The following is a 22,783-nucleotide window of genomic DNA, read 5'->3' on the forward strand; positions in this document are numbered from 1 at the left end:
TGGTTCCTGGTATATTTGGATGCTGAGTGAAGACATGCAAGTTTTTCCTGATTTAAAAAGATAGCAACATAAATGACAGTGTTTTTGTAATGTAAACTTTAGAAAAAGAAATCATGTACTTATATCTTAAACAAAAAAGGAAAGTGTTTCTTATTTTAATCAACTTATCAACTTACCTGTACTTTTTAATTTTTTATTTTTATTTTATTTGTTTATTTATTTATTTTTGCTGTTGGGTATTTGGTTGCCACTTAAAAAGGTGATCAGATAGGCCGGGCGCGGTGGCTCACGCTTGTCATCCCAGCACTTTGGGAGGCCGAGGCGGGTGGATCACGAGGTCAGGAGATGGAGACCACGGTGAAACCCCGTCTCTACTAAAAATACAAAAAATTAGCCAGGCGTGGTGGCGGGCGCCTGTAGTCCCAGCTACTCGGAGAGGTTGAGGCAGGAGAATGGCGTGAACCCGGGAGGCGGAGCTTGCAGTGAGCCCAGATCGCGCCACTGCACTCCAACCTGGGTGACAGAGCGAGACTCTGTCTCAAAAAAAAAAGGTGATCAGATATTCATTCCTGAGAAACATGGCTCTCCAGGAAAGTCATTCAAATACAAAACATCTTAACTAAAATATCATTTTTCCTGTTTTTAAAGTTTTTCCCAAAAAGTGAAGTATAATTACAGATATATAAATATCAGTTTCAGAAAGTAAAACTTTCATATTGATTACTAACTAGTAAACGAGATTTTGTGTATTGAGTGCTTAGCTACTAATAGCATAATAAAACTTTTCCTGTTATACTCAATTTCTGTCAAGATTCTTCTCCTGCTTCTACAAATTTCTCTGCATTTAAGCGACATCAGATAAATTGCTATGGTTGAAGAAGTTTTCCTCTAGTTAAATAGAGGACAAGATACGAAGTTCTCTGAAGCCATGTATCAACTATAATGCAGGCCAGATTTCCTCCCAACTTTATCAAAGTCTCCAGTGAGAGACAATGGTGTGCTACTGTGGACCGTACACAGGACTTGGACTCAGAACATTGTGATAATCATGAATCTGCCCCTGGGTTTGTGTTCAACCTTGAGTATTTTTATAGACATCACATCTTTACTGATAAGATAGTTGTATTAAACTTACTTTCACAATATTTGGGAGTTTTGGGAATGAGATATTACACGACAGAATTTTTCATAGATGTAAATGGCCATATTATGGTATTATTACATTTTAATATTTTGTTAAACTTTAAACTTAAATGCAGAGCTTATGTAGGGAATTGTTTAAAGAAAAATTTTATTTATTCCTCAGTCAACATCCAGAATAAGATAAATTTTGCCAAATTCTACCAAAAGAAATGAAGATACCAATCAACCTGTACACTAAATATTGAATCAAAATTTATATAAATAAAATGTAAACTAAGTTTCCAAAACTAGCTTTATCAGTTCCCTTACTGTCCAGAGTCAGATGCCTTATATAACCTATATATACACAAATCATTTTAGTAAATGTTAATATTAGTTTCATACTTTATATGAAATTTAAAACCTCATCTGGGGCTTGTTCTGGGAGTGTATCCATCATTTGTACCCTTGTGCCAGGAAAAGAATGTTTAGATTCCAAATAACTGAAACAGAAGCAAACTTTTGAAATACAACCTACTTATAATTTGGCTATTGTTAACCTAGGCTTTCTATGTAGTTGGCAATGCTGAAGACTAAATAATGATTTTTTAAACAAGTATGAAATAGAGAATTGGTGTTAGGATATATGAAGTAAAAAGTACAGAGAGGGTAAGAAGAAATAAAAGCTGTCCAAATAAACTAACATTCCTAAAAGTGAACATCTGCTCAGATGAATGGTTACAAATAACATGCATTTTATGTGAATAAAGACGAAAATAAGGGAAAAAAATAAGAAATATATACATATGTGTGTTTAGAATCAGAAATTCAAGAAGGAACAAATTTGTTTTGAAGCATAAGCAAAGCAGTAAAGTAAAAAAGTTCAAAAAAATTGGAGGAGTAACATTTTAAAAAACATTTCTTTTTAAAGGAATATTTCTCCCCATCCTGTAACTTAAATGTATGCCTACAGTGGAATTTATTAAGATCAATTGAATTAATTGTAAATTTTAATAAGCTTAAAAGCAAGCACAGCTAATTTGAAAATGAGTGGGGGCGGGGGGGGAATTCCCATGGCAATAACTTTGCTTTCTAAATTTGTCCACAGGGTAATTTTCTTTCATCCTTCCCATTAAAGATTTGGGCACGAATAAACCAGTCTCAAAGAAATACCTTAATAAAACAAAATTAACTCAATGTTAGATTTTTGCAATGTCAGGTTTTCATAAATCCATTTATTAAAATATATCATAAATATAAACTAAATTTTCAAAATATACATGTAAACACTTTTTTTTTAACCTATGTAACAGCCTGGCATGTATTCGGTTACTCTGAGAGAAAATGTTAATTATCTGTGATAGATTCCTTCTAGAATCACGTTTCCCTAGACACTAGTGAGGAAAAAATTGGCCTTTGGAATGAAACAGATCACTACAAAAATCATAGTGCTACCTCTTACAAACTTGATGATCTTGGGCAAGTTATTTAGCATCTCTAAGGCTCAGGCTTCTTCTAATGAAAAATGGAAGAGATAATAATATCAGGACTTTAGTAAGGATTAAATGAGATGACTTTACATAAAAGAGCCTAGCAGGTCCTCATAATGTTAGTGTTTTATAAAATGGAATTATTTCCTACTGTAATTGATTTTATAAACTAAGTTGACAGGCTGGAGAGACAGCAGATTATACTCAAAACAATTAGTTAAAATAAAATTTAAATTTGGAATGCTTCCTATATTCCAGGGATTGTGCCAGGTGTCTGATTTATATGACTAATTTCTTTTAATCCTCATAACTAACTCATAACAATGAGTTAGGTGCTACACTTGTAACCATTTTGCTGATGAGAAAAATGAAGTTGAGAAAAGTGAATTGGCCAAATATCAAATGGTCAGGCGCTCTGTAGCCCTCACTTGGACCATTCCAAGGGTTTCATTAATTACCTTCAAAAACAGTCACAAAAATGAAAATTGGCATAAAGAAGTAAAGTACAGGAATTTCGAATGTGGCAGTAAGCAGTAGCAGTAGTAACAACAAAATGTCCTTAAAAAAAAAAATGCACCCGCATAGCTCCTGGAAAAGATGCCCTGAGAGTATGATTACTTATCACCTCCCAACTTCAAGCCTCTATGGTTGCTTGTGCCATTTCTATAAAAATCTGTGATTTTAAAGAGAAATTTCATCTGTTACGTATCTTGAAAACAATCTCATTACAATAAAAGACTTCAGACCCACATTAACTTGGATGATCATATTTTTTGGCTTGATTTGTGGTTCCACAGGAATTCCCACATTCTATATATTGGACAATATATTGAATGAGGCAAAAAGGATATCACTTCTTCATTCTCATTTCAACCTGCGGGGCATTTTGTATCCATAGTAAAGAGCAGGGGCTTAAACCACATTTCAAATCTCTACTAATTTTCCTGATTTTGTAGCATATTATAACTTACACAGATTTGTGACCCATAATTAGATTTATAATTAATCAAATTAAGTGCTTGTGATAATTTTCAATAGCTTTATAAAATAATTATAAAATGGCCATTGGAATCTTATTCTGTCATAAGATGTACTGATAATCACTAAACAGCAAGAAGTTCTTGCCTTCATATTTTCTAATTTAAAGAGGGAATGATTTAAGTCTTAATGAAAAGCCCTTTCTACTACTGAACATTTTTTTTCTTTTTATCAGTCAATATATTTACTTCCGAAGATTGAGATGGTGACTTCACGCTTCCAATACTTTAATTATAGTTATTTTTTATTTCACAACATGAATGAATAGCTTTCTTAATTTACCTATCAAATATTGAGCCAATAAATTCATTGAGAGCCCTTAAATTAGTTACCTATTCTTCATTTGGCACTTTCTCTTGTAATCATCTTTTATGCATGTTAATTTTAAGTTACAAAATAATGTCAAAACCTTAGTCAGAATATACTATCAATAGAACACAAGAATTCTATTTTATGTGAGCTCTCGAAATATGATTCTATTTCTATCCTTCATCTATCTATCTATCTATCTATCTATCTATCTATCTATCTATCTATATCATCTGTCTATCTCCATATATCTATGTGTCTATCATATTTCTATCTATCTATCAATCTATCAATCTATCTATCTATCTATCTAATTTGTTTCTTATCCCTATCTGAAAACAAATTTATAAGCATCGTTTCTTGAATGGAGCAGAAGAGAAGTTAATTCAGTTACACCAGATTGCCAAATAGAAAAAAAGTTGAAATAACTAATGTGAAATAAATGCAGAAATTCAACAGATTATAAAGAACGAAGGGTGTAACCATGCAACTCCATGGACAGTGACTACACATACAAGCAAATGAAAGCAGCTGACCACGTACCCACACACCTTGGCAGAGGTGCACTCCACACTCGTCGGCCACCACCAAGACAGATGATCTCTGATGTTCCTTCCAGTCGATAACCCGATGAGCATGAGAAGGTCAGAGTGTCACCAACCCCAAAGTTGAACCCGATTCGACTACCATACTGAGGAATGCCAGGATCTTCACAAGGTTCAAGGTTATATTCTGTAAATTAGAGAGAAAAATTTCCCCGTGGGGGAGGAAAGGACAAAGAAAATAATAGTGGTTACTTTTAAGGGTATATTCCTATTGTTTTTAGAACCTAGTCATGTTTCGAAGTGACTATATGAATAGCTATCAGAACATACAAATGGCACACATACGTTTCTTCTTTTGTGAAATAGCTAATAACTTGATTAATATTTGTATGTGTGGTATTCAATATAGATGAGAAAATATCACCTTCTGAGTAACAGATTAAAAAATAGCTATTTATCTTACTGTTTTTTTCTGCATTAGAAACATTTTTATTTCATATATTTTTGACTTATGGCATAAGAACTGCATATTTTCAAACACAAAATAACATTTGAAATGAAATCATTTGCACTTTTGAAATGCTTTTGCTTAATATTTTACATTTAAATGATAAAGGCCCTTCTGCTTCTTGTATACAAGTTCAATTAATGCATATTCTGAAAAACACATGACTTGAGATGCAAGGGTTTATGTGTGACTGAAGTAACCACACATTGAAAACTATTATATTATGGATTTTAACATGAACTTTTCCCCAGGCAATAAATGAACATTATGAAAATGAACAACTAAACAGTCTTCAGGGTATGAAACAGTAGAGTTGATTAAACATTATAATTTATATACAGTCCTAAGAAGAAGTAGCTTATCTAAAAATATTCCCAGAGTAGTTACTGTGTAATTACAATAAAGAACAAGAGGCATTGCTTCATGTTGATTAGCTAATATTTTATGCTTTAAAAAAATTACTTGGACTTTTTTTAACATTCTAGGTTATGTTCATTTACTATTCATGATAAAATACTTTCATGATTTTAGCATCCAAACATTTCCATCCAAATACTAAGATAGTTGTTTAAGAACAAGGTTAGTGCTTGTATCGTTTTAATGTTAGCAAGTTGGCATAAGATTTACTTATTAATTTGTGTCTGTATTAAGAAATAGCTAGTTGTGTTCATTCAAATGGAAAGTACAACTCTAAGTGGTGGGAATATACATTTTATTCTCTTTGATCTCATACATTTTTTCCCCCTGTAATCTAAGTAATACTATTGTCTATAAGTGAGGTTATACTAGAAGAAAGGAGTAACTATGTTAATTTGATTATAGATTATAGATTAATTCCAGAATAAGTTATTATTTATTAATTATAATATATAATTAAAACATATAATTTATTATTAATTAAGATCATTAATTCTGGCCTGTTGACTATGCCTTCTATGCATTTTCCTAGACACATAAAACAAAGAAATCACTGGATTAATTCTCATTTCATTTTTGAGTTTAACTGAAACTTTAAAATATATATTTTAATTTTTATTTTGTGTTTACTAGGCACTTTAGCTAGTTTTGACCTCTGTTAGAATTTTGCAGGATTGGAAATTAAAGATATGTAATTATTGTACTTCCAGTAGATTTACAGCAAATTGATTTTTGCTTTTTCCCTTATTTATTACTAGAGATAATCTTCAGTGTATTCCAAGCTTTCCTTAAAACTTGACACATATTACTTTGCTTTCTTCTTTTTAAAATTTTTCTTCTTTCCAGCTATTTTTCACTGTTTTATCATCAGTTATGCTCATATCTTCAAACATTGCTTTTTAAAAAGTTACTGAATGAGCCCTTTTGTTTTTTATTTTCTCACCAGAGAATGTAATGTTAAATCCTTCATATGATATTGAAAAATCTGAAATGAAACGCAATTGAGCCCTGAAATTTCCATAGAGACCAGCATTGATTGTTGGAGGAAGATCTGAACCAGTCAGGCGTGCCAGTGGTTGGGTAAAACTGCCGTTCTCTGTGATCAGTAAGTAGTCATGATGGTCTTCCAAATGAAAAGTGTGGAAGTTGAACTGCACACCTATTAAGAAAAATAGAAACATTGAATTTACAGATAGATCAGTAAAACACAGAGAGTTACTGTCAAACTAACTATTAGCCAGAACTTTACTTATAACTAAATTTTCTGAAAATGAGAGGCATTGCTATAAAATATTCCAAATATATGTTATATTATTCTTTTTGTGTGTGTTTTTCCTTCAGGTTTATTATAAGAGATATAATGAGTCATGTCTTGGAAACTGCTTGAAAATACAATTTAAAAATCAATGCCTGGAAAAAAAGTTACCTGGTTTTCTGAAAACTTCAAGAGAAATACATATCTTTTGTTTATAATAGAGGTGCAACTTCCTGGCAAATACTGCGCATGCCTCCATTTTCTTCTCCAATCCCTTCAACCAACATAAAAGCAATGCTTAATATTATAGCACTTAACTTCCAAATATGCTTGTTTATTTTAGAAGAGAAATATAAAACAGGCATAGGGAATGCCATTTGTTAGATGAATGTAATTATTTTCCATTTATTTATTTGTCACGCATTTCAACCTGTGCATATAATATGCCAAAAAATGTATATACAAGTGTTCAGCTCAATAGTTTCCACAAACCGAACACCTTTGCAAATAGTATCCAAATCAATAGCCACAATAATACCAACACCCAGAGCCTTCTTTATAAAACTTTTCTGTCATTTCAGTTTTCCAGAAGTAACCACTCACTCAACTTCTAATAGCACAAACTAATGTTGCTGCTTTGTATATATATTTTGTAGTTTATAGAATGGAATCATATATACTCTTTTGGATCTGACTTCTTTTACTCAGCATTAGGTATGTGAGATTTCTCAATATCATTGTGTGTAGTTGGGGGTGGTTCATTTTTGGTGATGCATAGTATAGCATTCCACCTTGTGAATATACCACATCTATTTACCTGTTCAACTGTTGATGGTCACTTAAGTCGTTTGCGTTTTACCACAAATGTAGACGGTACTACCATGAACAATTTATCTTTTGTGAACGTATGTGCTTTTTTCTGTTGGGTATGTATCTAGGAGTGGAATTACTGAATGATGGGAGTAATAATATGTGTTCTGCTTTAACAAATACTGTTTTACAAAGTGGCCATGCTGATTTACATCTCCATAGACAACATGGTTGCTCCGTATCTTCACCAATACTTGAAAATCTGGGGCTTTTTAATTTGTTCCATTCTAGTGAGTATGTAGTGGACTCCTTGTGGCATCACGATAGTATTTAATTATACTGTCAAGAACACATGTAAAAGACTAATGACTTCACACAAACACACACACTCAAATACACACAACACACTGTGTGTAAGGAGCCATCTGAAATAAAAAATGGCTACCGCAGGGATCCTTCCATTGAGGTGCTTTATTTTTTTGTACCTCACCTACAAAATTACCAAAGTATTTGCTAAGAAAATTCCAAAATCTCAGAGTATGACAAGTAACATTTTTTATTCATTTACATTTTAGTTCCAAATGTTGGAAATTTAAGTCTTAACTCTCCATTGTTTTAAAAAAAAGGGGACAGTAAATGAGACCAAAACAAATAGATTGAAAACACAAATATTAACACAACAAGGTTATCACTGCATAATGAATCAGAGAGTTCATATTTGAGAAAGATTTGAAATATATAAGGTACTATTTTCAAATTATTTTTCAAAATGCAAGTTTTGGTTTGTTTTTTTTTTTTCTCCTCTCTATAATTGGCAGGAATACAAGAGCCCTTTCAGAGGGGGTCTAAAAATTAAGTAGTTTTTCAAATGTTCTATAGTATAAAATCAGTATTGATAATAGACAGATGAAAGGAAAATGGAATTTTGACATAGTAAAGAGAAGATGCTTTGCTGTCCAGATTAGCTCCTGCAAAATAAAGTAAGGGTAGAAAGTTCAGATAAGTCAGTTTTATTTCTGCTATAAAGCTAAGAAAAAAATAGTGAGACAATAGGAGAGTAGATTGAAAAAAGAGAAATAAATCATTATGTATACTATATTATTTATATTTTTTAAGAAAAATGTGCTTATTTTGAAATACATAGAATGAATTATTTTAGAATTTCATTAATTAATTATTGGTGCCAACGAAGCCACTATTAAGTATTATTTACCTTTCTGAGCCCTACTTTCTCCATCTTTAAAATGGGGTTCTAATAGAGTTGTTTTGCAATTTAAATAAGGTAACATGAAAATGACTTCACACAGTGACTGGCACAGAGGAAGTATTCAGAAAGTGTTATTGCTATTGATCAATTTCCCAAAATGAGAGCTAATATTTTTCCTGTTATTTGGCCCTGACCAGCCGCTTTATAAAAAGAAGCTGCTGTTCATCAAGTCATGGATTAAATGGTCATATTTGCTTTCTTTCACTACCACAAAACAACTTAAGACCTTCAAAGTTGTGCCAAAGGTCAATTAATCCAAATAAGAAAATGATCCTGAGAAACTACTATATTCTAGTCATTATAGAATATAAATATTCAGAAGAATGTAAGTAACTCATGGCCTATCTGAGGAAAAGGGTACATGAACCAAAATTTTAATCATTCTGCCAAACTGGTTAATACAAGTCAATATAGGACCATAGAAATAGAGGTAACAATTTGTCAAAGGGGTCTGTAGAGGTGTATAAAAATGACCTTCAAATGTAATGACCATCCAGGTCTGGTGGCTCACACCTGTAATCCCAGCACTTTGAGAGGCCTAGACAGGTGGATTGCTTGAATCCAGGAGTTTGAGATCAGCTTGGGAAACATGGCAGAATCCCATCTCTACGAAAATATGCAAAACTTAGCTGAGTGTGGTGGCATGCACCGGTAGTCCCACCTACTCAGGAGGCTGAGGTGGGAGGGTCACCTGAGCCCAGGAAGATTGAGGATGCAGTGAGCCAGGATCAGCCTGGGTAACAGGGTGAGAACCCATCTCAGGAAAAACATAAAAATAAAAACAAACAAACAAAAAACCCCAAAGCAATGACCTCCTAAAGCAAAAAGGCAATGACTTTCAAAAGCGAGAAGTTTGTGATGGTGCGGACCTAGGATAGACATTTTGGAAAGAAGGGGATTAGACAGGAAAAGACACCCAATTCTAACAAGACAGGGAGAAAAAGTCAGTGGTTTCAATATCATAATTACTTCTAGTAAGAATGCTAATTCAAGATGCCCAATAAAGGTAATTTATGTTTTATATATATAATTTATGTTATATATATATAACATAAATTACCTTTATTGGGCATGTTATATATATATATATATAACATAAATGCATGTTATATATATATCTGTATGACTTGTAAAGTCAAAATAGCATTAATATCTAGGTTTTAGTTATAGTCATGACACCAGCTATTACCTAAAGGGTCCCATTTGACTTTTTTTTTTCTAATATGTAAAATAATAGGTGTGGACTATGCTTTATTTAAGGACAGTCCAACTTCTAAGAGTCTAAGGGTTTTTTTTCTGATGTACATTTTTTTTTCTCTAGGTTTCCTGTAACTATTTATAATTAGCATCTTGACTTCTACAACGTCTTTAAGGAAAATCTCTCATGGGGTCCTTGTAAATAAGGAGCAATGTAGGCTGAATGATACTGTCGTTAACTGAGTTTGAAACTACTGAACAATGGTATGTGTTCAAACACCTTGACTTAATGTTTAATGGTGAAGAGATTACAGATGGTACATATACATTTTATTATTTCTTAAATATTTAGATATTTAGATTTATCCTTGTTAAGATTCTTATCAACCCTTAAAATACTAATGATCATACTTATATAAGAACATCTGACTACATAATGTAAATGTAAATGAAATGCAAATCACTTCAAAATGATCTCATAGGAACTCTGAATCAAAATCAATATGATAAAGCATAACAGGGATACATATAAAAGTTCGCACTGAAGATAGAAAAAAATCAATTGCATAATTATAGAATTTTAAGAATTGAATTTATCTGTATTTTAAGTCCCAGTAATCTAAAAAGATGATTTAGATTACTACAAACTTATCAATTAGTAGTATACCATGGCAGCAAAAAAGTTAATTAACACAAATACTGTCTTCTTTAATGAAAATAATTTTAGTGTTACACTGTGCCATGATGTGTTCAGTTTTAGAAAAACACACTTAAAGAGATAAGCTGGAATGCATCCAGAGAAAGTTGATTAGAGTGGTGATGAACATGAAAATATTATCTTATGATGAATTAAAGAAACCAGGAGTGTTTAGTCTGGGAAGAAAAGACTCGGAATCATGATCTAGGGATAGAGGACATGAAAAACATGGTAGTCTCAGAATGGTGAGTTGGTGTGTTTGAGGAGCTTTTGGTTGGAGCAAGGATTAGGCTGCTTTTTTTGGTATAGCTCCAGAGAGCAGAACAGGGATAATGGCTGCAGAATAATTTTTAAACAATTAAATATGGAAAAAATGAGCAAGTTTTCCCAAGGAGTACAGTCCTTATCAACAGACATATCCAAAACAGGCCAGTTCATCATGTTTCTGAAACACCATATGGAGAAACTAGTTTTCTGAGTAAGAGGTTAGACTATATTACCTTCAATATTTCTCCCAACTTTGAAATTTTCCTTCATGTAACTTTTGCTACACTTTGGAAGAGTTGTACTTCAAACAAACTTAGTTGGCTCTTAAAAGAAAGGCATCTACGTCTGCATCTCTTGCCATGTAAATACAGATTTAATTAACACTTGCAACCTCTGAAGATGCAAAACTTTAAGTGTTAATTAAACCTCTATTTACATAGCAAGCAGTATGTAGCCCTCCACTCCCTTCTATAATATCAGGGAGCTTATTTTAAACTCCATTAATCTATTGCACACTGGGATAATGGGACACTTTGGTTAACTTCCAGCAAAGAGTCTTCTATTAATAAAGATTGACAAAAATCACAGTTTACAAAGTCTTCTACCTCATTCCTGCTATTCAGTACCAGAATACTCATTTTAACAACACTTTTTTCTCAGTAATATTTAATTCATTGTAGAAATCTAACCAAACTAGTCCCGATATAATTCTCACTTCCTGATAAAATAATATGTAATTTAATCAAAGGCAAACTTTATTTCTGAAAACACAAATTTAAATGTATTAAACACAAGCTTTTAGTTTTAATTGTAACAACATCTTCTCATTGTTAAAAGTATTTTGTTTTGATTTTTTTTTGATTTTCTATATTAAAATCAATAAATATATTTTAATAGTAAAATTCAATAATATAATACATCAACAGAGCTAAAAAAAAGTACTTTTCAAAATCAGATTTTAAAATGAATAAACTAGCTCCTTTAGAAGATCAGCCCATGGAGATTTTCAAGTAAATAACTTTAATATATTTTTTTGTTTTCATATATTAGAATGGTTATTTTACCATTCATAAGTTGTTACCTTGATAAATTACACTGTACCATGATAAATTTGAAGTACATACTTATACACTTCTAATTATAAGCAATATTTGCAAAAATGGATGGTAAATTAAACATGAGTAATTGTTTAGCAGTCCCTCTTATTAAGCACTAAGAAAATGAACTATTAATCATGCAAAATTGTTTGTTATAGATTCCTATGCAGATACATGTCATTCTTTAGAGGATTCCTTTCAAAACAGTGAAGTAGGTTGTAAAAGTTTTATGAGTCTGGTTGAATCTCATGAATGAACCATATTTAATACTACAGAGCCTTTTACTTATTTGTTTATTTGTAAAAGGATATTTATTAACATCTACCTTATGCAGAGTGCGATTTTACACTCTATTTATGTGAGACATATCTGTAGCTCTGTACTAAAGAATCTGAGACACAGATATTTATAGAATGGCTATAAATTTATATAGAGAATATAATTGTTATAAACAAAAACAGAAACATTTATAAATAAGTATATATAAACACATACTAGTTGCTTTAAAAATTGGCTTAGCATATCAGAGCATCTCATATTCCCCTTTGAACTACTGAAATCAACTTCTTAACACTATGCCAGAAACTAAAGCCATCTTGTTTGAGGTTTTCCTGTTACAAAATTTCAAATGACATTAGTTTATTGTATCAAAAGTAAACAAATCTCTCATAGCACCAGCCTGGTAAAAACATGAGCACAATATAATACTATAGAAGAGTAAATATAATTTTTGTGGCAATTATTTAAATTGAAATGTGTTTAGTATATTGTAGTACTGATCTGTTTTTGCTCATGCAAAATAACATGTAAAGGAAAGTGAAATAAAAATAGACTCAATGAAAATTCAGAAGACAGTCCAATTATTATTTCATGAGGCAAATTACCTTTTCCGTGGGTTACATCAACAGTCCATGTACAATTCAGAGAATTTGGATAAAATTCCGGGTAACCAGGTGATAAGATTGTTCCACTAGGCCCTCTAACATCTCCTCCACATAATGCTGAAATACAAAGAAATAGATCCATGTGATCAGCAGTGAGAGAGACAGAGGGTGAACAAATCTCTTATCTCCTCTCTTGAATTGAGCAGTCGCATTATCTTTGCTTATGCTACATCCTGGTAATAACAGGTGTGTATGCAGCACTAGAGAAGAAAAGGGTACTCGGTAGCATCTGAGAATTAGTGCTGTCCCAAGAGAACATGGCTCAACTTTCCAAGTTTGAATTTGAAGTATGTGCTAATACATTTCTAATTATAAGCAGTATTTCCATAAATTGGTGGTAAATTAAACATGAGTAATTAATTGTTTAGCAGTCGCTCTTATTAAGCACTAAGGAAATGAATTGTTAACTGTATAAAACTGTTTGATATAGACTCCTAAAGGGATATGTGTCATTCTTTACAGGATTCCTTTCAAAACTATGAAGTGAGTTGTAAAAGTTTTCAAGGCTGCTTCTGTATTTCTGTATTTTTCTAGGAAATATTATGAACAAAAATGATCTTTTGAGGGGGTGTAGTTTTGTAAGTAATTATTCTAAGATAGTAAAAATAAGTTAATTATCTGAGGTCAAAAAATTAATATTTGATTTGACATTCATTTCTTTGAGAACAAATCATAGTTTACAAGGTCTTCTACTATATTCAACAGCCATCAGTGCTTACGGTATGCCAGACAATTTTATCAAAATTGAAAGCTGGAGGAAGCAAAAAAATATTGCCTCGTAAGCATTTTTATTCTAGTGTGAGCAGAGAATTTGTTGACTCCTTATTCACTTTCACTTGGAAAGGCCATCTCTTAGACACAGCCAAGGGCAGTAAGAATCATGAATGCCACATGTACCCTTGTCTAATTTGATACTTGCCCACTTTCTTAGCACACTAGAAAAGTGAGTTTTGGTTTTGTCTCTTCCAAAAACACCTAACACTATAACATGATATGAATTTGTTGAGTGAAATATGATGAGTGAAATGTCTACTGAATTAAAACATACAGTCTCTATTTCAAAGGACTATATGTCATGCAGCTAGAATAAAATTTCTCAATGAACACAGGAATGAAAATTAAGGGAGTTAAATTAATTTAAAATACACAAAAAGGTAACAAAAAAGAGAGATGCAAACTTTTAGAAAGGACACCAGATATGAGCTCCTGAGCACGCACATTTATGTGTGTTTGTATATCTGTGTGTTTGTGTTGTGGGTATTTACAAGAAGTTGAGAGAAAGTTTTTCTGCATATCGGTATTCTTTCAAATAAAGATACTTCGTCAATTATCCTACTTCTTGAGAAGTTTCTTGGGATTTTTTTTGTCTGTAAGCTGTACCTATATATGTATGTAGAAGGGGAAACTTAAAGGGACATTCTACAGGTAAATGCATAAATCTATGTAACACATAAACACATTTAAAAATTTAGGAGGAATGGTCAACAACTAATATAACAAACATTCATAGTATTACTTTGACTAGAATCAGATGGGAAAATATAGAACATATTTTTATAACAAAGTGAAGATTTCTGCTATTTGAAAATAATTATCATTGGATGAAGACACTGAAGAGAATGGACTTAAAGATGGAATTTCATAGTAAATAGTGGAGAAAGAATGTAATTTAAGTTTTTTTTGAAAGAGGAAACTAAAAACATAAAGACATAAATTTTATTTTATATCTAATAAAACAGGATAAAATTACAATGATTTACTAATTCTTATCAAAAACAAGAGCAAACACTGTTTTGAACTTAAAATGTAGCTGGCACTATTCTGCAGATTTTATTTATGTTAACTCAGCCCCCACAACAACCTTTTGAGAAAAATGCTGTAATTATTCGGTTTACAGATGAGAAAGCAAGTATAGAAAGAACTCAGTCTGATTCCGGGGTCTATGATCTCAGGCAGATTCTTGAATTGTGTGGATGTTTTTCCCACATTAAGAGTACTATTTTAGCAAGCTGTGATGTTCTTTATTCATGTTTGATTTTGTAGCACTTCCCTCAAAATGATGAATATATAAAAAAAAATTCAAGGGTATCCTTTATTTTCTCAGAGATTCATTTAATCCTCTCATTTTCAAATCACTTTTTTTTTTTTTCTTTTTTTTTTTTCAGATGGAGTCTCGCTTTGTCCCCCAGGGCTGGAGTGCAGTGGCGCGATCTCGGCTCCCTGCAAGCTCCGCCTCTCGGGTTCACGCCATTCTCCTGCCTCCATCTGCCTGAGAGTGTATACACTACTGTCAATTCCTCATATGGAAAAAGTCTGTCTGCAACGTAAGAGAATTATGTGGATACACAAAGAAAAGTCTAGGTGTAAAATGGAGAAATTCTTAAAAAGTTTTGAATTTATGCTTCTTATTAGCAATGAGAGGTATCCCACCTTGCCTTTTCTACTAGTTGAACAGTTGAACATCAGCTTCTGCTTTTATTTTTAAATATCAGTTAGAGTTGGGTTTCTGTCACTTACAGTCACAAATTAAAGGAAGATGTTTTGATGATTTGTTTAAATCTTGATATAAAAACAAATTAGCTTAAAACTGTTTAAAAAATGATGGCACTGGCAGTACTTGAAAATTTAATCATAAAATGACAAATGGTATCTTCCACCTCAAGAAATAGTAAGTGTAGAATTTGAAAATAGTACTGTAAATAGAAATTAAAGCCCATAGTTAAATAATATATAGATTTACATTGAGTGTGCTTTTTGACAAGCAAGTATGCAAGCACTTCCCAATCTTAGGAGAAGCAGTTTCCTCCACTAGATTTCATATGTGTTTCCTGAAAAATGAAGCACTTCTGACTTATTCTCATAGAAACAAAGAAGCAGTAAGGAACACTGGTATACTATTTATTGTAACTAGGAACTTGACGCAACAGGGTAGTCTGAGTAAACTACCATGGTGCTGTGTAGCTGGTTAGAATTTTTGTAGACAGGCTGGCCTTCTATTTGAACTGGGGCATGTTGCCATTCAAGGCAGGAAACAAATGCTGCATTTTTTTCAGGGCTTTCTTCTCATACCAATTTGGCATTTTCAAGGCTGTTTTCAAAAGGTCCACAGCATGTTTTTAAAATAGTTACACAGGTGAGTTTTAAATATATATGCATATATAAACAGGGTAGATACATAGATAGTATCTTTACACATGGAGTAAGTTTGGCTGATTAGCAATAGTCTTTATTTCGTGAATGGTTTGATAACATAAATTTGCCAGAAATCAAAAGAACTTTTAAAAAATCTAAAAGATTTATAATTATGTTAAACCCGATATAAAAAAACTATATTGATTTTTCTGTTTATAAATCAGCATATTTTGCATGTCGAATGAGTTATTACCATCACAGGTTGGAAGTGGATGACTCCACCAGTGGTTTTTTTCGCATAGAAGGGGCTCTTCATGACTCAACCTGTATCCTGGATAACAACTAAATGAAACAGTAGAGCCAATGGAGAAATCATGACCATAGCGACGGCCATGTACAGGTATGCCAGGGTCCAAGCAAGAATACGTGTTCACTGTAACACCTGGAAAACAAAGGGAAGAAAATAAAGAGGAAGCTTGGTGGGATTTGGATTTGCTGAAAATAATTCCTAGTTCTTCAAACAATTACAAGCAATGATTTTTACAAATAAAGGTACTCGTACTTCATTTTTAAAATCAGCAATTTATTTAATAAATTTGTTTTTTGATTTCCCACCAGTAAGGATCAAATTCAGGTCATTTAATTATATAAGAACTTGATGAAAATGTATAACTATCTGTAAAACTTTGTATTGTTATAAATTTTGTGTATATATACACATATATCACAATAATAATCATACCAATAGTCAACATTTCTTGACCTTTCTATATTCCAAGCACCGTTCTAAATATTATACAAAATTTTCTCATTTAATTACTAAAGGAAAAAGAAGAAGAGTAGAGGCATTTTGCAAGGTATGAAAGTATGAACACCAGAACCGTTCTAAGTAAAACCAATTAGCACATTTCCTCTGGTGGTTAACTGTTGTTGTTATCAATAGTCTCTAGTACACTTCAGTGTCTCCTGATATCTTCCTTGCAATTTACAATCCCTAGCTGAGATCATTCCATGACAATGTTTTTCCTTTAATAAGATATGGCTTCTCAACCTCAGCACTGCTGACATTTTGGACTGGATACTTCTGTGTTGTGGGTGTCCTGTGCATTGGAGTACTTTTAGAAACATTCCTGGCCCCTACCTGTTCGATGCCAGTAGCACTTCTCCAATCATGGCAATAACTCCAGATATTGCTACACATTTCTTGGGGTGCAATAGTGCTCTCAGTTGAGAACCACTGGTATAAACTATAACAAGTAATTATTCTTTTCTTGCTAGATAGGATATTTAAACAATGAATACTATTTCTACATTCCAAAATTAGTCGTTAACATTTTTAAGATTGTATAATTATATTAAATCATATTTATATGAGAAAATATTTATTTGTATTAGCTACCCAATTCAAAAATGAAGCTAAACAAAATGGTACAAAATAGAAGTTTAATTTTAAAGAGGGAAATTGTGCATTTTAAGTGTACTTATCAAGCATATTCGTTTCATCTAAATGGTGTTATTTTAATGAGAAACTAAAATACAATAGAGACAATTTTATCTTCAACACAACTACTTTTATCTGCTAAGTTCCTCTTCTATATGTGACCATTATTTTTCTAAGCATCCAGTGCATTTTTTTTTTTCTTTTTTGACGGAGTCTCGCGTTGTCGCCCAGGCTGGAGTACAATGGCGTGATCTCGGCTCACTGTGACCTTCATCTGCCGGGTTTGAGTAATTCTCCTGCCTCAGCCTCCCAAGTAGCTGCGACTACAGGCACATACCACCATGCCCGGCTAACTTTTTGTTTTGTTAGTAGAGACGGGGTTTTACCATGCTGTCCAGGCTGGTCTTGAACTCCTGACCTTGTGATCTTCCCGCATCAGCCTCCCAAAATGCTGGGATTACAGGCGTGAGTCACTGCACCTGGCCAGCACCCAGTGCTTTTAAACTCTCATTCATCTTTGATTCCTCACTTTTTTCCTCCACAAAATATGTCTGAAATCCATTCTCATTGAAAAGCATCATGTCATGTATTATTTCTCTTGCCCTATCCAAGGCCCTCATCACCTCAAGTTTATGAAACAAACAATAACATTTAGCATGTTTTTCAGTATCTTTCATCTCTAATTTATTCTATATAAAATGTTGGACATACCTATAGCCAAAACATGTTTTTTCATTGCTTTAATACCCTATGGCTAATGGCACCATGTTAAGTCGTCACCCTGAAAATTAAGATTCCCAAATTAGACTTTACTATTCTAAATTGTCATTATCTCCCAATGGTCATTCTTTGTATCAATCAGATAAGTCTCCTCATTAGTTTTAGGCTTTGTCTCACAGGAATACCTTCAGTTGTCCTCTTAATGTACACAATCTTCTCAATCTTTAACAGAAAAGTTTAGACCCCCTTCCTTCAGGTTTCAATTTCCCCCAATGTTCCAGGTGATATATAACTTTCCTTTACATGAAACTCTAACATTGTAGTAAAATCGTCTAAAATCAGAGAAATGGGGGTTGCAGTGGTCATATACAATGTAAATTACAGTAAAATTTAATTATTCAAAAGTGATTGTAATGCTTTAGTTCATTGACCTATAGTAAAGGTCAATGAATATATGGGGTTAATAATTAATTTGCCTTTCTTGGCTTTTCAACTGATAAAGTAAGACGATGTATTTCTTTTATGTCTTCCACTGTGCTGCATTGATCTAGGAGTCACAAAATAAGTCTAAAGAAATAATTCATAATTGATTGACAAGCAAATAACTCAAGGCATAATAGAAGGCAATGGAAATGTTGCAAAGTTGAGAAAATGAGAAACATCATGATGAACTGATGTCAGTATTATTTATTAACTAATAGTCATTACTAAATACTAAAACATAATTGGTAAGTAGTTTTAGAAGTTTTTTTTTTTAGACGGAGTCTCACCCATCCTACAGGCTGGAATGCAGTGGCTAATCTTGGCTCACTGCAGCCTCCACTTCGCTTCCTGGGTTCAAGCAATCAATTCTCCTGCCTCAGCCTCCCAAGTAGCTGGAATTATAGGCACGCACCACCACTCCTGGCTAAATTTTGTATTTTTAGGAGAGACATTGTTTCACCATGTTGGCCAGGCTGGTCTCAAACTAATGACCTCAAGTGATACTCCCGCCTCAGCCTCCAAAGTGCTGGGATTACAGGCGTTAGTCACCGTGCCCAGCTAGTTTTAGAAAATTCTTAAATGTTGGCAATGTACATAATTTTCAGAAGTTCATGTCTGCATTATATCGAATGACATTAACATTTATCTTTTTCCTTATTGCTTTATAGAGCTTGTTTTTTTAAAAAGTAGAATCTCAAAATAGACATTTTTCTTATTTATGTAACAAAATGTTTAACATTTTATGTTTCTATTTCTACTACTCCTCCCCTCAAATATCTATTGATCATAAATTGTACATTATTTTAGATGTCTAACATTTTCCTTAATTGGAAAATATATCTATATGTTCATATGAAAAATATATATTTGGAGATGAATATATGTCTATAGGTTTGTTCTGTATCCATTTTCAATTTTAAAATTTGTGTAATATTTAGATATCCAAGACTTAATTATAGTCATATTTCAAGCAATACAACATAATAAACAGATGTGATTTTTCCTGGGGAAAAACTATGGAAATAAAAATAAATTATATTTCTAAAGTCTACTCATGTTGTTACAATTTTAATGTGTTTTGAAACCTATAAATAATCTCATCTTTTTTTTTTTTGTCTTTTTTTTTTTTTGAGATAGAGTCCCACTCTGTCACCTGGGCTGGAGTACAATGGTGTGATCTTGGCTTACTGCAACCTCTACCTCCCGGGTTCAAGTGATTCTCCTGCCTCAGCCTCCTGAGTAGCTTGGATTACAAGCATGCACCACCATGCCTGGCTAATTTTTGTATTTTTAGTAGAGATGGGGTTTCACCACGTTCGTCAGGCTGGTCTCGAACTCCTGACCTCGTGATCTGCCTGCCTTGGCCTCCCAAAGTGTTGGGATTACAGACGTGAGCCACCGCACCTAGCCAAACTTATCTTATTGATAGTTTTTGTAATCCCCATGTTTTGAGGGACAGATAGAATGGGGTAAAAAATGCTTTGGGAAAGGGAATATAACAGAAACCTGGAGTAAAAACAGTGGTGGCACTGCAAGCATTCCTTCCTATGGGATTTTGGTTGCCTGGGGAAGACAAATTACTTTCACTTTCAATGAATTTGATTAAAAAAATAGAAATACACCAAATGCCAAATATATTGTTAATGTTCTCATTAGTAATCTACTGATTTTGAGGTTTGTGAATGGTTCATTTGAAAAAGATAGTTTAGTTACCTTCAGCTTGGGAAACAGTAAGAAAGAGATGAATGAAAAGGCTTTTGTTTGTTTCTTGATAAGAAAGGATTTATGATGTTGGAGATTATTTCACAGGAGTAAATATACCACCAGACTAATAGAATAAAATGAGAGAAGGTGATTTCTTAAAGACAAATTTAAATACAAAGTTATTGCATCTTGTTAGATTTGACAAAATTAATACCAAGTGTGTCTCTAATCAACCTCAATGTTTCTCAGCTCTCAGCTTCCACTTTGCCTTTTAAGGCACTAGCCCTCAAAAATAACTTGGACTATGCCACTAAGGACCTGTAAGCGACAAACTTGCTGACTGAAGGTATGCACTTGAGCAAGACTTCTTATTTTTATTCCTTATCTGACTAGCTTTTGTAGGGGAAATGTAAAGGCTATCATTTATTGAGAACATACTGCATGTTACCAGTTATGCTGACACATTTTGTATGTTTTGTTTCATTTAATCTTTAAAATAGTCCTGTTTTTGATAAAGACCACATACCTTGGGTAGAATGCGATTGAATACCATTTACTGGGTAAAGGATACAGCAGTGGACTAAAAGAAAAGCTGCCTGCATATTGATATCAATTAATTACTAGTGAGAATTAGTTTTGAAGTACATTTTTCTAAATGACTAATTTCACTCAGGTTTAGTAAATACACGTTAGACTAAAAATATCAGTTAAGGCACTTTAGTTCATTTGAACCCCCAAGTATGTGTGCATTCTCTTATTGCATTTTACCATGATTTTTACAAAATATGCTTTCATGCCACAAAGCTCAAAATAATAGGAAGTTAATATAGTCAATACTGTAGATAAGATGATTTAAAAAACTAATGGATCTATATTGACAATTATTTTAAAAACCCATGAGTCCATTGACTATATCTATTGAAGATAGATGCCCAACAGCAAATACAAAACTATATATTTCAAATGCAGAAATTTCTTCTTGAGGAGGAAACGGTCATAATCAACTTGAATATTAAAATAAATAATATAATATCTGCATTTGAAATAAAGACATATTTTAATAACCCTCTTAAGTGTGTTGTTAGATTAATTTATCAAAAGTGCATTTCATGTAAAAGTATATGGCTATGCATTCATGATGAAAATGTATGCATATGTAAATTTATATGTTTGCACACACATAAATCTTATGCAATATAGCCACACATGTTCAAGATGTTTATAAAGGGGAAAAAAAGCTCATTTCTGTGTTCATATCAGCATCAAAATGTTTCAAAAATCAAAATATTTTAGACTTTTTAAACAAAACCATGAGATTTAATAGGGATTATAATGGTTCCAACACTCTGAATTATAGCTTGTATTAATATAGTTTTCTCAACTTATATTAATCATATTTGAATATATGTGTATACTGTTTGCTTTTTAATTTTAATATTATTTTCAACATTTTATGCAAAATAATAAAATTAAATATTTTAAATAGAAAATATGTGCAATTAGTGTGAGGAAACTATAAAAGAATAAGTGAATTTGTGAAGTAAATGCTAAAAAAGTTATTGTTTATATATATCTTAGACTGGCAATTACTGTCTATTATCTGCTTTTCAGAACTATACACAAATAATTGGTACAAAAACTCACTTTCAAATAATGATTTGATGCTTCTGATATTTCTTTAGTATTTTGTTTCATAATGATATTAGATAGATATTGCTGGAAAATCTATTGCAGAATTTACTAAAACACACACCTTATAAAGCATTAACATTCTTATAGATGAAAGAAAGCTTTGATTTAAAATAAATAGAGCTACTAGTTCTATTAGTAAAACTATAATAATACAAAAAGTAGGGCAAACAGAATGAGAAAATCAAAAAGTTTTATCATTACTTACTTTCATAATGAATCTTGAAACCATTATTGGAACGACTGTTGTCTGTTGTAAATAGAAGGTATATAAAATTACTGCTACTAAATAGAAACTGGGGCACTTGGGTGCCATTGTAAGATCCAAGCAAGGGTGACAGAAGATTTGGCCCATCATGAACTTCCAGAACATCATAATTCAGTTCAGTCTGAAATCTAAGATTAAAAGACATATGTGAAAATATATTTAGAATTAACACTATATATGGAAATAATACTTTAGACTGCTATTTAAATTCCTATTTAAAATTTTTCCATTTCATATTATAATTTTCTTTAGCTTATCCAATATCTAAGATATCATTTAAGACACCATCATTTGTGAATACCAAAGGTATAAGCTCTTATTCCTATGAAAAATTATTATTAAAAAGTTACGTATTTTTCCTAAGTATGATTCTTTCAAATATC

The 22,783-nt window shown here is 32.3% G+C and overlaps 1 protein-coding gene across 2 annotated transcripts in view; it reads right to left on the reverse strand.

The window, feature by feature from the left end:
* The window catches only part of CSMD3 (CUB and Sushi multiple domains 3), a 1,213,340-nt gene that overhangs the window by 411,959 nt on the left and 778,598 nt on the right, over positions 1-22,783 (reverse strand). For both annotated transcript variants that reach the window (XM_030795533.1, XM_003256134.3), the window contains 5 exons: positions 22,341-22,528; positions 16,349-16,537; positions 12,904-13,020; positions 6,373-6,588; positions 4,503-4,691 (listed from right to left, as the gene is read on the reverse strand). In XM_030795533.1, coding sequence (XP_030651393.1) covers positions 4,503-4,691; positions 6,373-6,588; positions 12,904-13,020; positions 16,349-16,537; positions 22,341-22,528 — 899 coding nt within the window. The remainder of the gene's footprint in view (positions 1-4,502; positions 4,692-6,372; positions 6,589-12,903; positions 13,021-16,348; positions 16,538-22,340; positions 22,529-22,783) is intronic.

Source organism: Nomascus leucogenys, chromosome 16 (assembly GCF_006542625.1).
Source record: "Nomascus leucogenys isolate Asia chromosome 16, Asia_NLE_v1, whole genome shotgun sequence".
Lineage (NCBI taxonomy): Eukaryota > Metazoa > Chordata > Mammalia > Primates > Hylobatidae > Nomascus > Nomascus leucogenys.